At 44.4% G+C, this 26,012-nt stretch overlaps 1 protein-coding gene across 8 annotated transcripts in view; it reads left to right on the top strand.

The window, feature by feature from the left end:
- LOC116501373 (E3 SUMO-protein ligase PIAS2-like) overlaps positions 1–26,012 on the top strand; it is a 78,306-nt gene that overhangs the window by 24,940 nt on the left and 27,354 nt on the right. The window contains exons 7-14 of one of the 8 annotated variants that reach the window (XR_004254409.1): positions 982–1,087; positions 1,689–1,762; positions 2,622–2,782; positions 3,369–3,502; positions 3,951–4,122; positions 6,933–7,617; positions 8,886–8,923; positions 10,339–10,358. Coding sequence is in view for 5 of the 8 variants with exons in the window: in XM_032206885.1 (XP_032062776.1) it covers positions 982–1,087; positions 1,689–1,762; positions 2,622–2,782; positions 3,369–3,502; positions 3,951–4,122; positions 6,933–7,072; positions 8,886–8,923; positions 10,313–10,495 (1,008 nt within the window). In the remaining 3 variants the exon portion in view is untranslated. The other 7 variants (XR_004254410.1, XR_004254411.1, XM_032206885.1 and 4 more) reach the window with 7 other exon arrangements.

Genomic DNA, 26,012 nt, shown 5'->3' with positions numbered 1-26,012 from the left:
GAGGAGGTATTTATCCCAGTCATCCTAGAGAGCTTATCAGGCTAGAGTCTGTAATATTAATCCTGTAGGCAATAAACAGTACAAAGCAGTCCATCTTTGCGAGGATAGGGAAAGCAAGACATTTGTCTTAGTGGCTTCCTGTGCATTTTGATAACTTTATCTGTTCATCTAGGTAAGAGCTGTCTCTGGTATTGCTGGTAAAGGAGGAGCAGGGTGGTAGATATTCTTAAAATTCCTGTGCAGTGTCTGGTTGTGTAAGAGCTACAAGAAGGTGGCCGGCAGGGAGTGGAAATGAGGGATTGCAGGTTGTGAGTGTTATGCAGATGAAACCATTATTATTCTGCAGTGGTGAGACTTGCAGATTCTTCTCCTCACTTGTGACCTTGGAGAGGAAATCCTGAACAAAGGAAGCTGGCAAGTGGCATGAATTAGGAAACAGCAGTAAATGCTAGGGAATATGGCCAGCCTGAGAGGAGCGGGTATGATATAATGAGGCTTGGCTTAAAAGCAGCAAGCTCAAGGTACAAAGAAATTGATGCTGTTGTGTGCCATTTGGAGGTGGTGTTTGCTCCCAAAACAACATCAATCATTTCTTTATAGCAAGTTTGTCTTTGAGCTCTGCTTTAAGATAGTGTCAGTGGAAAAAGGGAAATGTGTAGGAGACAAACACAAGAAGCTCTTACAGACTGCATGTTTTAAGAAAATGTATTGCCAGTCTAAGTCATCTTTTCAAGAAAAAGCCCAGATTGTCTCTTGGTTGTGGAGAATATTTTTTTGTAGTCAAGTCACAACTGGAGTGAGATAAATTGACTTGGATAGCAGAAGAATTCTGGCAGACTGCTGACTTTCATAGTAATGAAGTCATCTGTCAGTACTTCACAAAGTATTTCCATAACTACCAAACAAAAATTCAGTAACTTTTTGCTGTAGTGGAAGTACAGTGTTAAATCAATACTTCATCTTTAATTACTCTTTTTGTAGAATTACTCCATGTCTGTGTATCTTGTTCGTCAGCTCACTTCAGCTATGCTTTTGCAGAGGTTAAAAATGAAAGGTATCAGAAACCCCGATCATTCCAGAGCACTAAGTAAGTCAAATTTAACTTCCTGTTTTTCCTTACTGAGGGTGGTTGGCAGCTCTTTAAAACTAGAACTGGTAGTACCCAGGAGATTTGCAGCATTTTGAAAAGAAAGTCCATGTCCAGAGTATCAAAGGTTCTTTTTGCTGTTGCTGAGGTATCGTGCGTTGCTTCAGTGTAGGTCCCTAGCTAGGAGGGAGGAGTACTTAGCGATTTCATCTGAAATGTTCTCAAGAGAATTCTGAGAGCACTGCTTAGTGTAGTGGGCAGTGAGGTGCAGATAGATGGCCTAAATATGTGTTTTGTTCACCTGTATGTGCTGCTAATTGTCTTGTCTTTACACCTCACTCCCTGATGTGATGTGATGTCTCCTTGCACGTTGGGTAGAGTTTGCTCTACTAAACATTGTGGCCAGAACTGCATCTGCTGCACATCAAAACAGTCTCACGATGCCTGTGAAGCTATTCTTATATGGTATTTGCTCTGAACTAGCTTCCTTAAATGCTCAGGGCTTCTTAGATAGCTGGAAACAAAGTATATGTACTAGAGAATCAAGATTAGCATTTTAAGTAGTTGTGCCCATCTCTAACTTCTTAATTTATTTTGGTAGTTAAAGAAAAACTAACGGCAGATCCTGATAGTGAGATTGCCACAACCAGTCTGCGGGTTTCTCTGATGTGTCCTGTAAGTAAGGCTGGAAATTACCATATACAGATTTGTGTTTTCATCTTTAGTGCAGAGTTGGTCTGCTTTTAAAACACCCTGCTTCAGAAACTTAACTGGCTTTTGTTATACTGATTCATTAATGCAAATGAGGAGAAGAACCAACTATGGTTTAGACCTGTGAATACTTAAGCTGTAATGCAGTCAGAGTCAAGTTGCTACTTGTGTGTATATTGAGGCCTTTAAAAGTAAAAGGAGCGATTTTGTGCATGGAGGCATTGAGCCTACCTGGGAAGGGTGATAGAATAATTAAAGGGCACAGTGAGAAACAGAACTTCAGACCTCCTGGTCCCGGTGATATTGCTTTTACTGCCAGCTACTATAAAGGAAACAAACAGATCACCTAGTAACAAGGTGGTGCTGCCTTGGGTTTTCTCTTTCCAGGTAGAAACTGACCTTGTGTTTGTGACTGGTCTGTTTAAGTCTTATGCTGAAATGGGTATAATGCCATTCTCAGTCTAACATAACTATAGTTCACAAAATAATCAAACCTTGAGGTATTTGGCAAAAAATGACAAAGGGGGTGCTTCAGTAGGTCTTCCTATTAAAAATAAAATCCTAGAAATAATGTTGATGCAGGTCCACTTGAAATGTTTCTGACAGTTCTTAACTTAGTCATAAGGCTTTGAGGACTGCTGTATTGTTCACTCAGGTACTTTGTATGTGCTTTGGAGTGGATTTGCATGCAGTGACCTAGTGTTGGGCACTCTATAATGAGAAGTGACTGTTACCTTGCTGGTTGCATCTGATTTCATTGTTAGCTATCCAGGTCTACTTTGCTTTCTTTTCTTCTGACATTCTTTAAATGCACCTCCTGCAGCTGGGAAAAATGAGACTGACAATCCCATGCCGGGCTGTTACTTGCACACACCTGCAATGTTTTGATGCTGCTCTTTATCTTCAAATGAATGAGAAGAAGCCTACCTGGATCTGTCCTGTCTGTGACAAGAAGGCAGCTTATGAGAGCCTAATACTAGATGGGTAAGAGACTGGGCTTGCAGAGTACAAAATTACTTCAAATTTTTCATGTTGTACTAATTGTTTTTGTGACCTGAGGTTTAGCCATTTCTATTCTTGTTCTCAGAAGTACATTAGACTGTGAGGAACCATTAGAATCCTTTTGTTTCTATTCCCATGTAACAAACTGTAAGAAATCATCTTGTAACTGCATCATCAAACTCCTGAGCCTCAGCATATCCTCTCTGGAGAAAATCAAATGTGACACCTACAGATGTCTCTCTTTTACATGAACTATCCGTGAGGCTATTAACTCTTAAAATTTAGCTTATAAACTGTGTAAAACTTGATTGAAAGGGTGATTGCTTCTACTGCTGTATGGGAATCTCTAAACTGCGATAATGTTGGAGTAGGACATGGGTAGGTTGGGATCATTCTTTGATTTTGATGTATGGATGTCTGCAAAGGCTGTAACTACAGGTCTTCAGGGAAGACAAATTAGGGGGAGAGTATGTACTGTAGGTCAGTGTTGATTGTAATCAACTTCTTAACTGTCTCATTTTTGCTTAGGAAAAGCCTGGAATCAAAATCACTTAACTTTATTTTTCAGGCTCTTTATGGAAATCCTTAATGAATGTTCAGACGTGGATGAGATTAAATTCCAAGAAGATGGTTCCTGGTGCCCCATGAGGCCTAAAAAAGATGCTGTGAAAGTTTCAAGTCCACAGTGCACCAAAATAGAAAGTGAGTATGTCTTGGATATTGGTTGCAAACAACCAGAAAAGCTTGATGCCTTGAGACTTAATTGTAGCTGGGATAATGGGTATGGATGTTGATGTTTTTTGTGGGATGTGTGCGAAGTAACTTATTTAAACTAAAAAGAAAGGATTGTATCTCTAAAAATGTGCATTTGTGGGTTTTGTCTCTATTCTTTATAATAGCACTTTAAAAAAGTTGCTCTTGTTGTAGGTCCTTAAACTTAAGTGAAGATTAAAGCTTGTGCTCAATAATTCTCACACAGAATATTACTACTAATATTACTAATAAAACTGTTCCTGGGCCATGATGGCCTCTGCAGTGGTCAGGAAGATGAGCTAAAACAGTATTTTGAGATGCTGGTTCTGCTGTAAATTGAAACTGCTGATGTCAATGGCCTTTTTTAAAAAAAGTGGTATATTATTTTCTGGTTTAGGTTCCAGTGTTGTTAGCAAACCATGTTCTGTGACAGTGGCCAACGAGGTAAACAAGAAGAAAGTTGATGTGATTGACTTGACAATTGAAAGCTCTTCTGACGAAGATGATGATCCTCCTGCCAAAAGGAAGTGTATATTTATGTCTGAAGCACAAGGAAGCCCAACCAAAGGGTTTGTCAATTTTAAAGTTAGTTATTTTGTAATGTCTCGGATAAACTGACGTGTAGACATATGGGATCTCTTTGGGATGCAGGTCTACTTCCCCTTCTTTACAGGGGGGATTTCGGGCCCTTGCTTTGCCAGGGGAGGCCCGGGACAGCAGTGTGACCAGGCAGCACCTGCCAGCTCTTGTGAGAGAGACTGACAGGGAGTGGGCGTTGCCAGGGCAACAGCCCCATGCCCTCTGCCTAGAAACTGCCTCTGGGAGGGCAGTGAGCATCACTGCCCACTGCAAGCAGGGAGGGGCAACCAGTGTGTGAGAACCACCCACAGTGCGCTGCAGCGGTGGGTGTGAGAGCTCATGTGGTGGGGCACAGGGATTCTGTCCCTTCTCCCTTTTGAGTTCATCCTATCTACTGGCAGTCTCTGTGACCACAGTTTTTACCATGGTCTCAACCAGGCAGAGAGCTTGCCCCAAAAAGACTGTGCTGACCCAAATGGAGGGGCTGTCCAGAGCTGTCTGGACACATACAGGTCTCTGGCTGCAGGGAGTGCCAGAGCCTGCTGCTGATGGGGGAGGGTGGCAGGTATTCCACCTGTGTGAGGTGTGAGCAGGTGGAAGATCTGGTCAGCATGATGGCAGAGATGAAAGAGCAGGTTGAGAGACTGAGGGCGATCAGGGACTCTGAGCAGGAGATCAACTGGTAGAGTAGCTCCCTGGTGTGCCAGAGGGAGAGGTGCCAGGGATATACCTCACAATTGGTGCTTGACCACCTGCCCTGCTCCTGTTGGACAGAGGAGGGGGACCTGAGGGATGGAGAGGGTCCCTGCTCAGCATCGTGGGTGAACCCCCCCACTTCCCTCGCGTCCCCAGGTCCCCCTAAGCAATAGGTTTGTAGCATTGAACACTGAAGGGGGAGGTAAGTGGGGAGGTGTGGGAAGGTTCCCCAAAGAGGTTACTAAGGACAAGGCAGTAGACTCCATGCATTCAGGCTGCCTCTGCCAGGAAAGAAAGAAGGGTGGTTGTGGTAGGTGACTCCCTTCGCAGAGGAACGGAGGGTCCCATTTACAGACCAGACCCGGACCTGAGCCATAGGGAAGTGTGCTGCCTACCTGGGGCCCGGGTCAGGGACATAACTAGAAAACTCCCAGAGCTGGTTCACCCCACTGATTATTACCTATTACTCATAGTTCAAGCGGACAGTGATTAAATCACTCAGAGAAGCCAGTGAACTATGAAGAGAGATTTCAGGGGTTTAGGGTGAATAGTTCAAGGAGTGGGAGCGCAAGTCATGTTTTGTTCTATTTCTTCTGGGGAGGTGGAGGACATGGAGAGGGCTAGGAAAACACAGGTAATGAATAATTGGCTGAGAGGCTGGTGTTGAGACAGGAACTTTGGGTTCTTTGACAATGGGGCAGTTTACTTGACCCCTGGCTTGTTGTCGATGAATGGAACTCACCTGTCTCAAAAGGGGAAATGAATCCTAGTGCAGGAGCTAGCAGGACTTGTGGAGAGAGCTTTAAACTAACTGTGACAGGGGAAGGGGGTAAAAACAGGGCTCACCAGAGAAGTGCATAGGGGAACAATGCTGAAGCTGGTAATGAGGCAGATGTCTCATCTGAAGTGCATCTATACCAATGCATGCATCATGGACAACAAACAGGAGGAGCTAGAAGTGATTGTGTGAGAGGCTAACTTTGACCTAGTTGCAATAACTGAAACATGGTGGGATCACTCCTACGACTGGAGTACTGTGATGGATGGCTACAAGCTCTTCAGAAGGGATAGACAAGGTAGGAAGGGTGGTGGTGTGGCTCTTTAATATAAAGTGTTTTGATGTTGAAGAGCTTGCGGTTGGGAATGATAAAGTTGAGTGTCTATGGATAAGAATCAGGGGGAAAGCCTGTAGGGGTGACATCTTGGTGGGGGTCTGTTATAAACCACCTAATCAGGATGAAGAGATGGATGAGACATTCTATGAGCAGCTTGCAATAGTTACATGATCGCCAGCACTCATTCTCATGGGAGGCTTCAACTTCCCTGATATAAGCTGGAAGTATAACACTGCGCAGAGGAAGCAGTCCAGAAGGTTTCTAGAGTGTGTGGAAGATAGCTTCCTGACACAGCTGGCTCAAGAGCCTACCAGGGGAGGTGCACTGCTCTGCAACAATTAAAACATCAGGGTGTTATCAGCACTCTTCTCATCCTAAGCCAAACATAGCATTCTACCAGCTACTAGGAAGAAAATTAACTCTGTCCTAACTGAAACCATGACAGTGGGAATAGAGAAAGACTTTAACTGGCTGCATGTTCCTAGGGAGCTGAGCTTAGCTTGGGTTCAGCTGTGAGCAAAGATGGGTTTGATGCTTAACTCTTGTGTTGGTATTCTGTGCTCCAGGGGTTGAATAATGTCAGTTGCATCCTTGGCAAGACAGGTTATCCCTGAGGAACAGTGATGTGGAGAAACTTAGTGCCCTTCTCCTGGCTCAGACTACATGTGCATCCCTCCCAGGGTGCTCTGCAGATACAGAGAGCCACTTCTGATCCCAAACGGACTGTTGTCAATGACTCCAGCACTGTACTTTGTTTTAATACCAACTTGCTCTTATGTCACAGATGCTGTTGAGAGCCAAGATGTGATCATGTTATTATGAAGACTGTTATGAAAGAGGAAATTAGAGTGGAGTACTGTGTAGTGAGTAGCCACACTGTAGTTGTGCTGGAACACAGTGACTGTGTGAAGGAGTGCACAGCTGTGCATAAATTCTCTTCTGTAACTAATGGCCAGGCTGTTTGTAACATCCCATGCTGTTTAAAACAGGGTTCTCATGTATCAGCCATCTACTGTCAGACTGCCCAGCGTGACAACGGTTGATACTGCTGCTATTCCTCCTTCGTTAACAGACTACTCAGTGCCATTCCATCACCCACCAATATCTAGTATTTCCTCGGACTTGCCAGGTAGGTGGTGGCTATTTTTCACGTGCATTCTGACAGCCTTATTAAATCTCTGGGGTGGGTAAAAAAAAGAAATGGAGATCAGTTTTTTTAAATGGGACAAGACTGTATGTAGTATTGCACTGATGTGATGTCTAGACAAGTTTAGTACAAGCTGTCTTCCCAGTGTGAAACTATGCTTCAACAGTGATGTGAAAAACCTTGCTTCTGAGGTACACCCTGACACTGGCGCTCTGAAATGGCAGCCAGAAACACTTCTTGCTGTATTCAGTTAGACTTTATGTAAACGTCCAATTGTTATGTGTGGTAGATGCGAGGGAGAGTAGCTGCTTATTTAAATTCTAGAAATATAATGGCACTGACTCATCCCAGCCCTTAATGTAGAGATTTCTGCTAGCTGATTCTAGTGGTGCTCTGTCTAGACTGTATGAAAAAGGTTAAGGTGAGCTACAATATGTAAGCTGACCTCTATTGACTTTCTTTACCTAGACATACCCTAAATGCCTATGATGTATTCTTCAACACTGCTGCTAAATATCAGACAAAAGGTGGGGATAATGATTGTTTTCTATCCTGGCTCCTTGAAAAGAATTGTGTAGGGGGACTCTGGGGGTTCTCTTTGCTGGCCGTAGTGAACACAGAGCCCAGGAAACAGTGACTTGTGACAAGAGGTGTCACATGGGCCTCCTGTACTTCCCTCACCCACTCTGTTGCCTGTCTTCATTTTTCCCCTGCAACATCTCTGGGGTTTTTCCTCTTTTTTCAGTACCAGTTTGGCAAGGGGATGGATATCCTTCCCCTTGTTTCTCTGTTGCCTTACTGCTCCCTCCCTCCACTTCTCCCTTGGTAAGAAATCCATAGTATTTCCAAATTGGATAGGAGACTAATCTGAGAGAACAGAAGCTTAGAACTGTTTTGTTTATCTTGTACATCTCTATCATTTGAAGTTTGAGAGTATTCATGACCAAAAGCTGTGAATTCTATAAAAGCAGCTGGGCTTAAATCTCCTTCAAAACTTTTCTGTGACTTTCTGTGATGGAGGAAAGGAGAGATGCTGCTGGCCAGAACAGACCTGGAGGGTAATGAGAGAGGGAGGGAGGAAGCTTACCATTTCTTTCTGTTGACATAGCGAACACAAGGCCAAGATTTCAAAACAAAAAAAAGTCTGTGATTTTTCATTGGTTTCATATTTTTAAACATCTTGCCTTAAATACTTATACACTAATGGTGTATAAGATGGACACTAGTTCTCGCTGCTCGTAGAGGATATACCTTGAACTACTTGTAGTTTCCTCTTCATTCCTTTTATCTGTCTAGACACAAAGCGGGGATGATATTAGAAAAGTTTCCTTATTGGCTGCCCATGGGTGGAGGAAGAGACCTGCTGCTTGTTTTTGGACTTGTGCATGTTGTGACTTTACTTCATTCCAGCATCTTTAATGTGATGACACTCTTCATGTCCCAGTTTGGCCAAGTCAGGTACAATATGCAGTGAAACTTGCATTATGAACCAACAGCTCCAACTGGCAACCTCCATCTAAGCAACCACGTTGAACCACCCTGCAATATCGAGTGAATGCATTGCAATATCCAGTGAATACATTGTCATTCTCATTCTTAAAAAGAGACACTTGTACTAGAAAACATGTTTTGCTGCTGCCTGAAGTAATTAAGAGTTGTTGTTACAGTGATATACTTCATTTAGAAACTGTATAGCAATTGCAAAATCTGTTCTACAAAAACAACAAAGTTCCTTAAACTTCTTCTTTATGAAGAGAATAAAGATGCATCAGTTTATTATCCTTCTTCTTTCTAGGTCTGGATTTTCTTTCAATAATCCCAGTTGATTCACAGGTATGTTTTTGAACTGCTGTGGGCTTAACTTCTAAGCCTGTTTTTTTGACATACTGATCAAGTAACTGTCAGGATGTTGTCATCCATATTGTGCTTGCGATCCACTTGCTTAGACCTAACCACAGACCAGGAAAATGCATTTGCCCAACAAGAGGTGGTAAAAAGAAAAGAGGCATTAAGGAAGGATTCAGTTTGACTTCACTGTGATAAATTCAAGCACAGGAAACTACTGATAGTTTATCTTTGCCTTACAGAAGCAGATACTTGCACACATGCTGCTGCCATGAATACAACCATGCATTCATGCTCTTAGTTCACACTGTATCTGCAGGCCAGATTGACTTTTGTAAACATACTTCACTGCTGTTTCTGTTGGTTTTAATATTAGTTGTGGATTGAGTTCTAATGATGGGATCTTCATTAGTTTGGGCACGTTACTGAACGCTTTCACAAGTCCCTCAGTGTGATTACTTGATGCCTCACTTATAATCCAAAGCCAATGGAGTTTATGGAAATTTTGTAGGTCAAAAGTAACCAGTTAGTGCTTTTCCTTCCATGGAAACAAACTTTACACAATTAAGAATGTAAGAATCTAGTTACAGTAAGTATCACAGATGGACTACAGCCTTCAAGGGGGGAATGCTGTCTCCTTAACTAAGATAGTATTCAACCTGGGGCCTTGTAAGAGCAGAGCTGAGGGAGAGAATCACCTCCCTTGATCTGCTGGCCACCTCGAGTTGTAGCCTGGGATATAATTGGCTTTCTGGGCTGCAAGTACACTGCTAGCTCGTATCTAGCTATTCATTCACCAGCACTCCCAAGTCCTTCTCAGCAGGGCTGCTCTCAACCTATTCATCCCCTAGTCTGTGCTGATATTGGGGATCACCCTGACCCATGTGCAGGACCTTGGTCTGCTCCTTAAGCCTGTCAAGGTACCTCTGGATGGCATCCCATCTTTCTAGTGCATCAAATGCACCTTTGAGCTTGGTGTTACCTGTGATTTGCTGAAGGTGCACTCCATCCCACTATGTCATTAATGAAGATACTAAATAGTACTGGTTCGAGTATGGTCTCTTAGGGGATGCTATTCATTACAGGTTTCCAGTTGGATGCTATGGTGGATGCTATAGTGTTTCCTAATGTGCCAGTAAATGCTCAAGCTAGCCTGTTCACAGGAGATATAACAGGGAGGAAGAGGAAGGAAGGGTTTGTGCTACCACCCCTGTTTGCTTACTTACTGTTTTGCAGAGCTCTGGTCTTGCTGTGCATGTGTTAATGAAGTTCTGCTAGTAACCCGTTTTGTGCTTGTTGTAGGGAAGATGTATCTTCAAAGCATACATTTCCCTTGTGCAGTTAGTCTCTTCATTCTTCATTGTTTGTTTCAAACAGTACTGTCCTCCTATGTTTTTGGATAGTCTCACCTCAACCTTAACAAGCAGCACTCCTGGCAGCATCATCACATCAACCAGTCACCACGAAAGCAGCATGCACGTTAGCTCCTCCAGCAGGAGCAAGACAGGAGTTATAACCAGCAGTGGAGGCAGTGCTCCTGACATCATCTCACTGGACTGAAACAAGAGGCAGCCTTGGAACTCCAGGAGAAATTGCACAGAGCTGCTTGTTGTATCTCTGGAACTTCAGCATCTCAGAAGTTACACTGATATTTATTGAAAGGATTTGCCTTCTGGAAATGGAGTAAACTCATCTACACTAGGAACAGAAGTGATAGACTTTTTTTTTCTTGCTTGTTAAATATCTGGTAGAGAAAAGGCCCCTTCAAAACATACTTTTATGCTTCTGGCTTGTTCTGGGGAAACTGACTTTTTGTTGTTAGATAGAGTCCACAAATGGGTTTTAATTTTGTTGTAAAACACAGCAATAATGTAAAAAACTTTTTTAAATTAAAAAAGGCACTTAACCACTCCAGAACAACAACCTGGACAATGACGCAGAAGTGTATGCATCGGTGAATTTTTAATATTTTCACTGGGGCCTGTAATAAACTTCATTTAAGAAAATGAAGCTTTGTGAAATAGCCATGACTTGTTGTGGTGGTTTTACCGTGCTGGGCAGCTAAACCCCACAACCGCTCTCTCACTCCCCCTCCTTTAGATGAGGAGGGGGAGAAGTAAAGCAAAGAACAACTCACGGGTTGAGATAAGGATAATTTAATTAAAGGGTGTCCTGGTTTCAGTTAGAACAGAATTAATTTTCTTCCACCTATCCATCTATCCACCCCTTATTCCATACCATTTATGTCATGCTCAGGTTACACTCTTTTCCATACATTCTAATTAGTCACCTATAGTAGTCATGGTAGTGGTAACATACAGTATTATATAGCAATTAACATGGTACAATTCAGTTCATGGGCTATTCTCACCCAGTATTAAATCTCCTTGAGGTACACACCGGACCTCTCCGTTCTTTTGCATCACCCACCAAGTGTATCCAGGTCCCTGAGCGAAAACAATTCCACTAATGGGTTTGCCTTTTCCTGAGGCAGGAGTAGCCCAGACTGTTTTACCCAGCATATTTCTTACATGCACTACAGGAACTTTATCCCCTTCTACAGTACGTAACAGGTTTGATTGGGCAGGTCCAGCTCGGTTGGCAGATCCCCTAGTATTGACTAGCCAGGTGGCCTTTGCCAAATGCGTATCCCAGTTTTTGAATGTCCCAGCGCCCATTGCTTTCAATGTAGTCTTTAACAGTCCGTTGTATCGTTCAACTTTTCCGGAGGCTGGTGCATGATAGGGGATGTGATACACCCACTCAATACCATGTTCTTTGGCCCAAGTGTCTATAAGGTTGTTTCGGAAATGAGTCCCATTGTCTGACTCTATTCTTTCTGGGGTACCATGTCGCCATAGGACTTGCTTTTCAAGGCCCAGGATAGTGTTCCGGGCGGTGGCATGAGGCACAGGATATGTTTCCAGCCATCCGGTGGTTGCTTCCACCATTGTAAGTACGTGGCGCTTGCCATTGCGAGTTTGAGGGAGTGTGATGTAATCAATCTGCCAGGCCTCTCCATATTTATATTTCAGCCATCGTCCTCCATACCAAAGAGGCTTTGACCGTTTGGCTTGCTTGATTGCAGCACATGTTTCACAGTTATGAATAACCTGTGCTATAGCGTCCATGGTCAGGTCCACCCCTCGATCACGAGCCCATCTGTATGTTGCATCTCTACCTTGATGGCCTGAGGTGTCATGGGCCCATCGGGCTATAAATAATTCACCTTTATGCTGCCAATCCAGATCCACCTGAGCTACTTCAATCTTAGCAGCCTGATCCACCTGCTGGTTGTTTTGATGTTCTTCAGTAGCCCGATTCTTGGGCACATGAGCATCTACGTGACGTACTTTCACAGCCAGGTTCTCTACCCGAGCAGCAATATCTTGCCACAATGCAGCAGCCCAGATGGGTTTGCCCCTACGCTGCCAGTTGTTTTGCTTCCATTGCTGTAACCATCCCCACAGGGCATTTGCTACCATCCATGAATCAGTGTAGAGATAGAGAACTGGCCATTTTTCTCGTTCAGCAATGTCTAAAGCCAGCTGAATGGTCTTCACTTCTGCAAACTGACTCGATTCACCTTCTCCCTCAGCAGCTTCTGCAACTCGTGGTGTAGGACTCCATATAGCAGCCTTCCATCTCCGATGCTTCCCCACAATACGACAGGACCCATCAGTGAACAGGGCATATTTCTTTTCATTTTCTGGTAACTGGTTGTACAGTGGGGCTTCTTCAGCACGACCCACCTCCTCCTCTGATCATATCCCAAAGTATTTACCTTCTGGCCAGTCCATAATCACTTCCAAGATTCCTGGGCGACTGGGGTTTCCTATTCGAGCCCGCTGAGTAATCAGTGCAACCCACTTGCTCCATGTAGCATCAGTTGCATGATGCGTAGAAGAGACCCTTCCCTTGAACATCCAGCCTAGCACCGGCAATCGGGGTGCTAGGAGGAGCTGCGCTTCAGTACCAACCACCTCTGAAGCACATCGAACTTCTTCATATGCTGCCAATATCTCCTTTTCATTTGGAGTATAGCGGGCCTCAGATCCTCTGTATCCCCGACTCCAAAACCCCAGGGGCCGACCTCGAGTTTCCCCAGGTTCTTTCTGCCTGAGGCTCCAGGTGGGGCCGTTCTCCCCGGCTGCGGTGTAGAGCACATTCTTTACATCTGGTCCTGTTCGAACTGGCCCAAGGGGAACTGCATGAACTATTTCCTGCTTGATTTGTTCAAAGGCTTGTTGTTGCTCAGGGCCCCATTCAAACTCATTCTTCTTACGGGTTACTTGGTAGAGCGGGTTTACAATCAGACTGTAATTTGGGATGTGCATTCTCCAAAACCCCACAACACCTAGGAAAGTCTGTGTTTCTTTTTTGTTAATTGGTGGAGACATAGCTGTTATTTTGTTGATCACATCCATTGGGATTTGACGACGTCCATCTTGCCATTTTATTCCTAAAAACTGGATCTCTCATGCAGGTCCTTTGACTTTATTTTGTTTTATGGCAAAACCGGCTTTCAGAAGGATTTGGACTATTTTCTTCCCTTTCTCGAAAACTTCCTCTGCTGTGTCACCCCACACAATAATGTCATCGATGTACTGCAGGTGTTCAGGAGCTTCCCCCTGCTCCAGTGCAGACTGGATCAGTCCATGGCAAATGGTAGGGCTGTGTTTCCACCCCTGGGGCAGTCGATTCCAAGTATATTGGACTCCCCTCCAAGTGAAAGCAAACTGTGGCCTGCACTCTGCTGCTAGAGGGATGGAGAAAAATGCATTAGCGATATCAGTTGTGGTGTACCACTTGGCTGCCTTCGATTCCAGTTCGTACTGGAGTTCCAGCATGTCCGGCACTGCAGCACTCAGTGGTGGCGTCACTTCGTTCAGGCCACGATAGTCCACTGTTAGTCTCCACTCGCCATTAGACTTTCGCACTGGCCATATGGGACTATTGAAAGGTGAATGAGTCTTGCTGATCACTCCTTGGCTCTCCAATTGACGAATTAGCTTATGGATGGGAATCAGGGAGTCCCGGTTAGTGCGATATTGCCGCCGGTGCACAGTTGTGGTAGCGATTGGCACTTGCTGTTCTTCGACCCTCAGCAACCCCACAACAGAGGGGTCCTCTGAGAGACCAGGCAAGGTAGATAATTGTTTAATGCCCTCTGTCTCTACGGCAGCAATACCAAAAGCCCACCGGAACCCTTTTGGGTCCTTGCAATATCCTCTTCTGAGATAGTCTATGCCAAGGATACATGGAGCATCCGGGCCAGTCACAATGCGGTGCTTTTGCCAGTCATTCCCAGTCAGACTCACTTCAGCCTCCAATACAGTCAACTGCTGAGATCCCCCTATCACTCCACAAATACAGATGGGCTCTGGTCCTTTATAGCTCGATGGCATTATAGTGCATTGTGCACCGGTGTCTACTAAAGCCTTATACTTCTGTGCGTCTGATGTGCCAGGCCATAGAATCCACACAGTCCAATAAACTCGATTGTCCCTTTCCTCCCCCTGGCTGGAGGCAGGGCCTCCCTAATCCTGGTCGGAATCTTCTTCGTTTCTGTGTTTGAAGGACTGTCTGCTGGAAGTTGGAGCAGCAAACTTTTCAGAGAACCCCTTTTTCCTGATTGTTTTCTTTTGCAACTCACGTACCCGTGCCTCTAGGGTCGCGGTAGATTTTCCATACCATTTTCTCATGTCCTCTCCATGGTCTCGTAAGTAAAACCACAGGGTAGCACGGGGTGAGTACCCACCATATCGTCTTCCTTGTGTGGATGAACGACTACCCCTGATAGCTGAGACACTGCTCTGTACAGGTGCAGAGGAGAATAATCTCTCTTCAAGTTGGTGAACCTTTTCAGAAAGTTTCTCCCAAGTGTTCTCTTTTGGTCGGTGGACACTGGTTGGTTCAGGTGGGGATGAAGATAGATTCTCTTTAAGTTGGTGAAACTCTTCAGAAAGTTTCTCCACAGCTGAGACGCAGGCCTGTAAGGAAGAGGAGAGACTTTCTTCGTACTGCCGGAGTTGTTTAGCCACTTCATCCACTGTGGGTTCCTCATCCTCTTTCCAGGCCATTATTGCCAATGAGCTGGCATATGATGATGGTGCACTCCGTACAAACTTCCGCCACATGGGTCGCGTACACCTGACTTCATCTGGATCTTTGGATGTTTGTCTGAGGTCTGGATCCTCATAAATCACTTCCCGTATGGCTAATTCCCTCAGGTACTGGATTCCCTTCTCCATAGTGGTCCACTTGCCTGGTAGACATAAAAGTTCTTCCTTGAAGGGATACCTTTCCCTCACAGCTGACAGGAGACGCCTCCAGAGGCTGTGAGATTGTGCTCCATCTGCAATTGCTTTGTCAATGCCTGCGTCTCTAGCAAGGGATCCCAGTCGCCTGGCTTCCCTGCCATCTAATTCCACACAATTGGCTTCAGTGTCCCAGCATCGGAGCAGCCAGGTGACAAGCTGCTCACCTATACATCGACCAAAATCTTTTCGCACATCTCATAACTCACGCTTGTTTAGGCTTCGGGTAGTTACTGTTGATTTTTCGGCATCCTCATCTTCCTCCTCCTGAACCCTTGATGGCCCAGCGTCGTCGTCGTCTCCGTCGTCTCTATACCTAGATTTGGCAGAAGATTCTCTGCGTTCTAAACAACCTGAATCTCTATACCATTTTTTCACCTTCTCTACAGGGGCAGCTTGCACTGCTACAGCTCGTTTCTCTGACCTTGTTACAGGGTCTGTCACAGAGGTTGGAATACCCTCTGCAGGGTCAACTTGCACTGCTACAGCTCGTTTCTCTGACCCAGCCACAGGAGCTGGAGCGGCTGCAGGAGCTGGAGCAGCTGCAGGAACCGGAGCTGGAGCAGCTGCAGGAGCTGGAACTGGTGCGGCTGCAGGAGCTTGAACTGGAGCAGCTGCAGGAACCGGAGCTGGAGCGGCTGCAGGAGCTAGAGCTGGAGCGGCTGCAGGAACCGGAGCTGGAGCGGCTGCAGGAACCGGAGCTGGAGCGGCTGCAGGAGCTGGAACTGGAGCAGCTGCAGGAGCTGGGACTGGAGCAGCTTCAGGAGCTGGGACTGGAGCGGCTGCAGGAACTGGGACTGGAGCGGCTGCAGGAGCTGGGACTGGAGCGGCTGCAGGAGTTGGGACTGGAGCGGCTGCAGGAGCTGGGACTGGAGCGGCTTCAGGAGTTGGGACTGGAGCGGCTGCAGGAACTGGGACTGGAGCGGCTACAGGAACTGGGACTGGAGCGGCTTCAGGAACTGGGACTGGAGCATCTGCAGAAGCTGGGACTGGAGCGGCCGCAGAGTCCACCGTAGGGGTCACAATGGCCGTTGGATCTGTCACGGGACTTGGAGTGGCCGCAGGGTCTGTCACTAAGTTGATAGCAGTATCCATGGCAGCTCGATAGGCATGAGCCAGGCCCCAGCATGTTACAATGATTTGTGTTACTTTGGAACTGCCAGAATCGCGACACCTTTTTTTCAAGCATTCTGCCATTTTTTGAGGATTTTGCAGTTGTTCAGGGGTGAATTTCCAAAACACTGGGGGTGCCAACTGCTCTAGATGCCTGCCCATATCCTCCCATACTCCCTGGCACCCACAACTATACTGCCTCCGGGCAGATCTCTGGATGAGCTTCCTAAGTAGTTGTTTAACTTTAAGCAGAACCTGAAGCGCATTCAGGAGGCAGAACAACAGGACTATGCTGGTCTGAGTATCCCAAGGATATTCAATATCTTGGAGAGCTATTGTAATAAACTCGGAGGATAAGAGGGTGGTGAAGGAGGAAGGGAGAGTGATCAAGGAGGATAAGGGGGTGGTGAAGGAGAAAGGGAGAGTGATCAAGTAAGAAAAATTATCTTCCCCTTTCCCCTCCACAGATTGACTCCCTAATGAAAAAAGGCAACAGATATAATTGCTAATAGTTTCCAAAATACAGTTTCCAAAGTATAGAATCGAAGATGTTACTGAGTACAAATACCAGGTTAGAGTCATGGCCAGATATTTCATCATCTCATAAGCCACTGATACAACACACAGTACCATAATGGTCTGAAACCAGGGCCCGGAGAGGATAAACAACATGACAGAGAGCACATACGGAAAATAACGTGCTATAATACTCAATTTGGAAAACAGGCGCAGCACATTGAGATTAAAGCAATCAGCATTATGACAAGTGACTATTAAGCAGGTCTAATACTTATACCAATTTTAGTTTAACTCACTCTGGTCAGATCTGCCGTTATCTCAACCTTTCGAGCCCCACGTTGGGCGCCAAAAAGACTGTCGTGGTTTAACCCGGCCGGCAGCTAAACACCACGCAGCCGTTCGCTCACCCTCCCCCCTCCCTCTCTGGGACGGGGGAGAGAAATGGAAAGTGAAGCCCGTGAGTTGAGATAAAGACAGTTTAATAAGACAGGAAAATAATAATAATAATAATAATAATAATAATAATAATAATAATAATAATAATAATAATAATAATAATACAATGATGATAATAGTACTACTACTAATAATATGTACAAACAAGTGATGCACAATGCAATTACTCACCACCCGCTGACCGATGCCTAGCTTAACCCCGAGCAGTCCGGCCCCCTCCCCCCGGCTAGCCACCCCTATATATTGTTTAGCATGACGTCAGATGGTATGGAATACCTCTTTGGCTAGTTTGGGTCACGTGTCCTGGGTCTGTCCCCTCCCAGCTCTTACTGCACCCCCAGCCTGCCTGTTGGCAGGACAGAGCAAAAGTCTGAGGTGTCCTTGGCTTGGTATAAGCACTGCTCTGCAACAATTAAAACATCGGGGTGTTATCAGCACTCTTCTCATCCTAAGCCAAAACACAGCATTCCACCAGCTACTAGGAAGAAAATTAATTCTGTTCTAACTGAAACCAGGACAAAGGGAAATAATTATAATAATTAAATAAAGACTACCATGAACTAAACAATTTAACTAAGGGGAAATAAAAGGGAAAGGGGAAAAAGGGAGGAAAACAAACAAACAAAATAAATGAAAGCTATATGGAAGTGCAGAGGAAAGAAATTACTCTGTACTTCCCACAAATGAGCGATGATTGACCACGTCCTTGAAGCAAGGCCTCAACGCACGCAGCCGGTGTTCGAGAGGAGGACCGACGTCTTCTCAATGAGAGCCCACCCCTCCCCTCTTCTTCCTGTTTCCACCTTTTATTGCTGAGTGTGACACCACATGGTATGGAATATCCCTTTGATTGGTTTAGGTCAGCTGCCCTAGTGATGTTTCTCTCCTCACTTTTTTGCCCACCCCCTAGGAGGGTTAGAGAAAGGCCCAATGCTGTGCCACTGCTGCTCAGCAGTAGACACAACACTGGTGTGATAACACTGCTGTTCCAGCTACAAGTACAGAGTACGGTACTGTATGGGCTGCTGCCGGGAAAGTTAACATTCCAGCCAGACCCAGTACACTTGTGTTTTATGTTTTCTGCTCCCCGCTTTTCCCTTACTGGGGAAAGTAGGGAAAGCCTCTGTAACTGTATGTTTTTTTCCTTGATTTCATGTTGTTCACAACTGTAACACACTCCAAACTGTGACTTCTTCCTCTTTAATGTGTTTTGAGCTGGGGGAGGGAACAAACTATCTATGGAAGCCTTGCATTATACACATTATACAATCTCTGTGTGCTGCCATGTCAGAAGTGGGACACCTTCCCATCACCACCAGAACCCCCAAAGTATGCAGTTGAACCATAGTTGAGTTTCTGGTTTGGTAACGTTAAGAGGTGATAGAAAGAAAACCTTTCAACTTCTTAAATCCTTGGTGCCCTTCTGTGCCATTACCAGTGAGGTACATGCTTTCTATGGTACCTGTATGGAGTCTGTAGTGATTACTTTCTCCCTAGTGGAAGTGTTTTCTAGGACGGCTTTGCCACTTCAGTAACTGCTTGGGCATGCTGCAGTCTGACTTGCCACAGTGGAATCATGGCTTTTGGGAAGAGAAAAAGCTGTAGATGCACACTGCTCCCACCAAACTGGAACTGTTTAGGGTTTAATAATGCTTTGTCCTACAGTAGAAAAGACATGATTAAAAGGCCATGTAATCAACTAGGAATAATTTCCTCCTCCTTTTTTACTCCGAATCAGCTGCTTTGTTCAGTATATGCGGTGTCTCCCTGCATGTTTCTAAGGGTAATTTTGGCAGTACTGTATTGGAAGAGATTACAGACCAGGAAAATCAAGTAATTTCCATAGAGCTGGAATAATGATATTGTCTGTATATGTTGACATAGCAACTTTTCCATGCATTGTTTCTGAGTAACTGTATTTGAGATTACTCTTTTGCCTAGTTATCAGTGTTCATTTTGCCCTGATTTTGTTCTGTATTTTTGTATTTCTTTAGTCAGATGTCTGGTGCTTTTTGCCTTCTATTACTGTTACAGTATTTGAACTAAGTATATGGATAAGAAATATTGAAGCAGGATGTATTGTATCTCTTGTTTGTCCTGTAATTCCATCTGTAATGCTGCATTGCTATTCTTCATTGCCTTTTCATTACCTTTCACATCAATCTTCAATTCACCTGTTGGTCTTATTGCATCCATTTTCTTCTCCTTTCCTTATCTGTTAAATTTTTGTACCTGTTAAGGATCAGGTTTTAGCATGATTTATTTCCAATAAAGCCATGCGACTCATGACATTTTTTCCTAATGCCCTGCAGCTGATCAGTGCTCTCTGCATCACAACTGCACAGTAACTTGAACTAGAAATAGAGGGGGGGAGAGGTTTGAAAGCCATTGTGAATAAACTGTTTAAAACTTACCTGTTACTGAACATGCTGTTTGTACTATTAATTTGCAAACTGACTGGCTGAAGTGAGGTAAGCATCTGTGGTGGTTTTACTCGGGTGGGCAGCTGAGTTCCACCACGACCGCTCTCTCACTCCCCCTCCTCAAAGGGAAAGAGAGAGAAAATACGACACAAAGAGCTCAAGGATTGAGATAAGGATGACTTAATTAAAGGGAAAAGGGAGAGGGAAGAAAAAACAAAACAAAAAAAAGGCTGTGCAGAAGCACAGGGAGAGAGGGGAAAAAGAGTTATTCTCTTATTTCCTTGTTTGTGTTTTTTGTTTGTTTGTTTGTTTAAACAGAAATATGCACCTAAAATAATTTTCTATCAATTTTAACAGCTGTAAACATGTATATGTCTTTACAGCAGATGCTTCAGACAACATTAGTTTGGCACTGCTCCCTTATCTAAGCCAGCATTATTTTGATAACGGTCACTTAGGGGCTTTGTAAATTTTATATATTGTTTTCTGCTCCATAATTTTTCACCATTATTATAGCAATTTAAAGGGGCAGGCAGGTCCAGCCTATCCAGATCCTCCTGCAGCGCCTTCCTACCCTCGAGCAGATCAACACACACACCTAACTTGGTGTCGTCTGCAAACTTACTGAGGGTGCACTTGATCCCCTCATCCAGATCATCGATAAAGCTATTAAAGAGAACTGGCCCTAATACTGAGCCCTGGGAGACTCCACTAGTGACCAGCCTCCAACTGGATTTAACTCCATTTACCACAACTCTTTGGGCCCAGATATCCAGGCAGTTTTTAACCCAACGAAGCGTACGCCAGTCCAAGCCACAAGCATCCGGTTTCTTCAGGAGAATGCTGTGGGAAACGGTGTCAAAAGCCTTGCTGAAGTCAAGGTAGACCACATCCACAGCCTTTCCCTCATCCACCCAGCGCATCACTTTGTCATAGAAGGAGATCAGGTTCATCAAGCAGGACCTGCCTTTCATAAACCCATGCTGACTGGGCCTGATCGCCTGCTTGCCCTGCAAGTGCTGCGTGATGACACTCAAGATAATTTGCTCCATGAGCTTCCCTGGCACCGAAGTCAGAATGACAGGCCTATAGTTTCCCGTGTCTACCTTCCAGCCCTTCTTGTAGATGGGCATCACGTTTGCTAGCCGCCAGTCGACTGGGACCTCCCCTGATAGCCAGGACTGCTGATAAATGATGGCTTGGCCAGCTCTTCTGCAGTTCTCTCAATACCCTTGGGTGGATCCCATCCGGCCCCATCGACTTGTGCACATCCAAGTGCCGTAGCAGGTCGCCAACCATTTCCTCGTGGATTGTGAGGGCCACATTCTGCTCCCCATCCCCTTCCACTAGCTCAGGGGACTGGGTATCCAGAGAAGAAATCACTATAAATCATCTCCAGCACAGCTAATTCCCACAGGTGCTGGAGACCTTTCTCCATGGTGGTCCACTTGCCTACTTGATGTACAATATCTTCCTTGTGGGGATACCTGTCTTTCACAGCTGCCAGAAGTCGCTTCCAGAGGCTGAGAACCTGTGCCTCTCTCCCAATTACTCTGTCAATGAGCCTTTCTCTAGAGAGGGATCCCAGCTGCTTGGCTTCATTGCCTTCTAGTTGTTGGCTATTGGCCCCAATGTCCCAGCATCAAAGCAGCCAGGTGAGGATGTGCTCACCTGGGTGTCAACTGAAATCCTTTCATATTTCTCACAACTCACTCAGGGATAGGGATTGTGTGGTTTCTGATTCATTTATGATTTCAGTCTCTTCTCCCTGATGTTGTTGGGATGATGCTGCTTTAGAGCTGCCTGCCTTTTCCTCTTCTCCCTCCTTCTTAGGAGAGGCTTCTTCCCTTACTAAATGAGCTGGCTTCCGTTTCCATTATTTTGTCTTGACTATAGGGGCAACTGATACCATGGATGGTTGGTCCTCTGGGATGGTCACAGTGTGTGTTATCTCGTCATCGAATTCAAAGATGTCCCCATCCCCTTGAGGGTTCTGGGCAGTGTTAATTACCATTTGATAGGCATGAGCCAGACCCCAGCAGAGTGCAGCAAGCTGGTGGAGTTCTCTAGTATTGCCAGGGTCAGGGCATACGTCTTTCAAACATTATACCATTTTTTTTGTATTTCGCACTTGTTCAGGGGTGAAGTGAAAAACCATTGGAGGAGAAAACTGTGACAGGTACCTGCCTATATCCTTATACACACCTTGCCACTCACAACTACTTTGTCTTGGGGCAGATTCTTGGATGATATTCTTAATGAATTGTTTGACCTTAGGGAGGAAAAGCAAAACATTTTGCAGGACTAGTAATAGGAGGATAACAGTTGACCAAGGTTATTCAAGATACTCAAAGGCTGCTGTAAGTAGCCCACAGGGAGAGAAGAAGGTACCATTCCCAATATTATTCACAAATTGACTTCTAGAGGAGAAAAAGAAGCAGTGTAATTCTTAATATTTCCAAAAAGATAATCTCCAGGAGACCGGAATAATAACAATGCAGGACCTGAGGACCAGACTAAACTCAAGGCCAGTGTGTTACAGCACAGTGTGATAAAGAAACCAAACACAGATTTTAGCACGTTCTCTGATCAGATATAGAGGAGAAAATAGAACATAGGACGGATTACATACGACATAGTCACACAGAAAAATATTAACAGCAAGCTGAACATTGTGACTAGGAAGTGTGTTAGTTGTAAATATTGTAATCAATTCTACTGTTATCTCAACCCTTGTGCCCCACATTGGGTGCCAAAAAGGACTGTGGTGGTTCTCATTGGGTGGGCAGTCGAGTTCCACCACAGCCGCTCTCTCACTCCCCCTCCTCAAAGGGAAAGAGAGAGAAAATACGACACAAAGAGCTCAAGGATTGAGATAAGGATGACTTAATTAAAGGGAAAAGGGAGAGGGAAAAAAAAAAAAAAAAAAGGCCACGCAGAAGCACAGAGAGAGAGGGGAAAAAAAAGTTTCTACTTCCCATCAACGAGCGATGTTCGACCATGTCCTGGGAAGCAGGGCCTCAATATGTGTAACAGTTGTTTGGGAGGGCAGGCCCTTCCACCATGGGATCCCCCCTTTTTATTGCTGAGTGTGACATCATATGGCATGGAATATCCCTTTGGTTGGTTTAGGTCAGCTGCCCTAGTGATGTCCCCTCCCCATCACTTGCCCACCCCCAGCCTGTTGGCTCTTGGGGGCTTGGAGGGAGTCCTGATGTGCTGCCAGTATTATGCAACAATAGACACAACACTGGAGTGCAGAGCACAGCACTGTATGGGCTGCTGCAGGGAAAGTTAACTCCATCCCAGACAGCCCAGCACAGCATCTTACACATAATTCAGAAAAGTTAATGCAAGAGTGCTATTAAAAGTGCTATTTTTAGGACATATGCTCTAAAACAGTGGTGGTATTAATAAAATACAGTTAGAATATTTTTAAGCAAGTGAATGTGCCCAGTTAGTAGTTACTTATAGCTATGTATCAGGGCTGTGATCTCTAGCCAGTCAGGGCAAGACTTCTGCATCTGCCTTTAGTTTTAAATAAACTTTCTAGACCTACAACAGTTATATCAAATGCAAACTTAAGGGATGTGAGTTCTACCCATCTAGGAGAGAACTAAACTGTTAGGGCAGCGTGAGGCAAGCGTTAATGTGAACAGTGTAGTTTTCCTACCATGTTGATTTAAGCACAGTAATTACCAAGCTTTAGTAATACCTAAATCCTTTAATTTACTTGTTTGTGGATGATATGCATCAATGATCTGAAGTAGTGTGGTACAGCCATGTGACCTATTTGATTATTTTATTCCACCAGACAACAAAGCCTTTCTTTAAGTAGTGGTGTGTGCAAAGGAGACTGGGAGTTCCAACTTAATGGCACAGGCCTTGATTCCAGGTGTGCTTCTTGTGCTAAGCACACCTGTCCATTGTATCTAGATGAATTTTTGCTTTACTCTTCTTTAAAAAGTTCTATGTGGAAGTTAAAATGCATCTGACTATTTATCCAAGTAGTTTGGACAGGAGTAAATCTCGTAGAAAAGGTTCTTGGCAGGGCTTTGCCCAACAATACAGCACTGACCACGTGAGGTTTTGTACCTGTCCAGCAGCAAGAACTCCAGCATTTCTCCTTGTAAATCTGCTTTTAAGTCTAGGCTCTGGATGCTAGAAAGTTTACCTGTAACTGCAAGCCTTTCGCTATCAGTCTTCAACAACACAGAGGATTCAAATTTGGAAATGAGTGAATGCGTCTTCTGTCTGAGAGGACAAAAACTGACCATTCAACAAGAATTTCTGCAAGAGCAACAATGAAGGGAGCTCCTTCCTAGGTTAGAAAACGATTGCGGATTAGGCAAACTGGAAAGAACACCATTAGAAAGAACAACTTTTTGTGTATGTATTTTTGCAACAGGCAGCAATGGTCACAGAAAACATACAGGCAACAACAATCCCATAAACCAAATTAACACATAATTTTTATTTTTTCAGTAGGTGATTATGCCACAATCACAATATGTTAAGACTGTCTGTGTATCCAATGTAACATTCTAAAAACTTTCCATTTTCTTCCTCAGTTTTATGAGGAAGTGTTCTCAGGACAAAACTGGGCAGCATATCACACAACATGAAACAGATGTGATTACAACTTATCTAGGAAGTTAGCTAGAGGTAGAATGCCTTTTGCATTTACACATTTCAGCGACAACTTGCCAAGGATGAGAATTTGCATCATAGGCATATCCAGGCAAAATCTGCCAGTGATCAAAGACGCATTGTGGAAAAGCCACCAGTGTTGGATCTCAAGTCAGCAGTAAAACCTAATGCATAGGGGGGAAAAAAATGAAGAAAAAAAAAGGATGATTCAGCAACAGAAAAATAATGGTTTATTGTGAATTTCTGCATAGAAAGGAAACTGCTACTTTCCAAGCCATTCTTTCAAGCAGGTAAAAATGAAGCCAGCTCCACAAAGCTGCAGAAGGACCAATAAACTAACATTAAAATAGCATGTAAAAGTCAATTTAGATAATAGAATATATAAGTATATGGGAAAATTATGTTTAACATGTAATGAGGCCTGCACTGATCACTGCCACTCAGTGTGAAATCCTAGCATCACAGTTAGCATTACAAAAGCATTCAGTGTTCAGAAAGAAGCAGGCAAAAATAAATCAAATTCTAGAACCCGTTAGGAAAGGCACAGAGAACAAAAACATCACAGCTAGTGCAAGCCTGCACCTTAATTACTGTGTGCAGTTGTGGTTCCTTTATTACTAACGCAGTTACTGCAGAACTAGGAAAAGGTTTAGAGAGGGGGAATACAGATGACCAAAGCCCTGAACTGGCTTCCATGCAAAGACATAAGCTAGGATTCTTTAGAATGGAAAGAGTAGCAATGTAGCAGGAAGGATACCATAGAGGGCTAAAAATTAAACTACATTGACACAATGGGTGAAGATCAATTGCTCATGTTCATTTCTGACACGAAGCATTAGTTGATGCTAGCAGCCAAATTCAAGAGACATAAAAGGAGTCAGTTCTTCACAGGAGTATAGATCTGTGGAACTCCTTGCTGCTGCTGTGGATGCCGATGTTTTACATTGAGGGGGAGACTGAACAAATTCACATGAGCAATCACAGACATATTTCTAATATTGAACTTCTTGTCCATGATCGCTTGGATCTGGTCTACTGTGAAATTCACCTGGGTGGGGAAGGAAAAAACAAACTAGTTTCTTTTTAAAGCAAGTCTACATGACATTTAAACTCTTACTACTTGATTTTAAATTATCGATCTAAAGAAGAAACTAAGTTGTTCATAACATTAAGTATTACAAATAGTTCACATTTTTGACATGTTTTTGTAAGTGCAAAGAGTGGAGGTACACCTTAAAATATAGCTCAGACTTAGCATCATGTCAACTGACACAAAAAGGGAGAATCACCTGGTAGAGACAGAACAGCTCATCTCTGCCAAGTGCTACAGGAGCGGTGGCACACCCAGCTGCAAGCTGCAGCTCAGGAGAGTTCCCACAAACAGCTTTCTCCTCTTCTCCCAGCATTGCCCCTCTCTTTGACAAGTCTTCCTCTGAGACTTCTCCGCACCTCCTGAGGCTTTTGGTGGCTTTGACAAGGGCCTGGCTTTTCTGCTTCTGCAGCCAACACACCAGAAATTGATACTTCACCTCCGCCAAAAACCTCTTCAAAGACTTAATTGGTGAAATGCAAGATTTTCAGAGCCCCTCTCACAAA

Source organism: Aythya fuligula, chromosome W (genome assembly GCF_009819795.1).
Source record: "Aythya fuligula isolate bAytFul2 chromosome W, bAytFul2.pri, whole genome shotgun sequence".
Taxonomy (NCBI): domain Eukaryota; kingdom Metazoa; phylum Chordata; class Aves; order Anseriformes; family Anatidae; genus Aythya; species Aythya fuligula.
Note: the sequence above shows the minus strand (reverse complement) of the source record. Positions and strands in the feature narration are given on the sequence as shown.